General features: G+C 36.2%; 1 protein-coding gene across 1 annotated transcript in view; it reads left to right on the forward strand.

Annotated features, from left to right (window-relative positions):
- Positions 1-1,401, forward strand: part of LOC106867431 (DNA ligase 1) — a 125,388-nt gene that overhangs the window by 16,214 nt on the left and 107,773 nt on the right. Inside the window, exons 7-8 of the mRNA XM_014912306.2 lie at positions 360-437; positions 937-1,054. Of these exons, the coding sequence (XP_014767792.1) occupies positions 360-437; positions 937-1,054 (196 nt within the window). The remainder of the gene's footprint in view (positions 1-359; positions 438-936; positions 1,055-1,401) is intronic.

Raw genomic sequence — 1,401 nt, forward strand, 5'->3', positions numbered from 1 at the left:
GACTGAACCCGGAACCATGTGGTTGGTAAGCAAACTACTTACCACACAGCCACTCCTACGCCTGTTTTTTTTTTTTAAACTTTCACCCTTGTTTTATTTCCAGCGGGGTTTTACCTTGCAAGTCTTGGAGGGCCTATGAAACCATAGGTACAGCCCCTTTCATTCCAGATTCAGTCCCACAACATGGTACCTTGTGCAAGTATCTTGTTCTATAGACCTGGGCCAACCAAAAAAGTCAACATTAAGACAAATGTTGAGGATGATATTACAAGCTTTTATATATAACTTGTATTTGTTTCAAGATTAATTGTTAAATGATTTCTTTCAAATATTTTCATTATTATCTTTTTCATCGAAAGACACAAATGAATCTTCAGTGAAAAAAGAAGTTAAGAAGTCTAAAGATTCTCCTGAAGTGAAAGTTGCCTCTATATTTGGTAAGTTACTTTTAACTATTAATACATTCACTAGTATAAATTTTAAACTTTTAATTGTCTTAACCAACCCTATATATATATATATATATATATATCATCATCATCATTTAGTGTCTGCTTTCCATGCTGGCATAGGTTAGATGGTTTGACCGAAACTGGTAAGCTGGAGAGCTGCACCAGGTTAAAGTCTGATTTGGCATGGTTTCTATGGCTGGATGCCACTCCAAGAATGTAATGGGTAGCACTTTAAGAAAGTCTCCCTTACTATAGCTGCAGGTCAGCCAAAGCCTTGTGAGTGGATTTGGTAGACAAAAACTAAAAGAAGCCTGTCATGCGTGTGTACATGTAACTATATGATAACTATATTATAAAACATCATGCAATAATAACTATATGATAAAGTGGGCTTTAGGTTTTTCCAAATTAAAATTAATTCTAAATTGATGGTGATAATTGGTGTAGAATCTTGTTTATTGTTTTATTCAATTGATCTTATTAGGTAACATCAAATCAAAGAAAACACCTTCAAAACCAGAATCTGAAAAAAAGAAGGAGCCTGCTAAATCAACGAAATCAACCACAGAAATAAAGGAAGAAAAATCTGAAGATGTACAGTGGTAAGAGTTTGCTTATTTTCTATTGTGTTTTTTGTTGTTATGTCCATATATCAAGGACATTGATTCCAAATTTGACATGTTTGTGCTGGTAGTAGTGGCAGCAGAAGAAGAGTTAGTTTTCTTCATTCACTATTTCCATTTTACATCTATGTTTCTATGCTTGCATAAATAGGACAGATCTTTGTTGCTGTATCTCGACTCTTGTTGGTGTCTTTTGTCATCTGTGGAGGCGCAATGGCCCAGTGGTTAGGGCAGCGGACTCGCGGTCCTAGGATCGCGGTTTCGAGACCCAGACTGGGCGTTGTGAGTGTTTATTGAGTGAAAACACCTAAAGCTCCACGAGGCTC

The sequence above is a fragment of the Octopus bimaculoides genome, chromosome 1, assembly GCF_001194135.2.
Source record: "Octopus bimaculoides isolate UCB-OBI-ISO-001 chromosome 1, ASM119413v2, whole genome shotgun sequence".
In the NCBI taxonomy this organism is placed as follows: domain Eukaryota; kingdom Metazoa; phylum Mollusca; class Cephalopoda; order Octopoda; family Octopodidae; genus Octopus; species Octopus bimaculoides.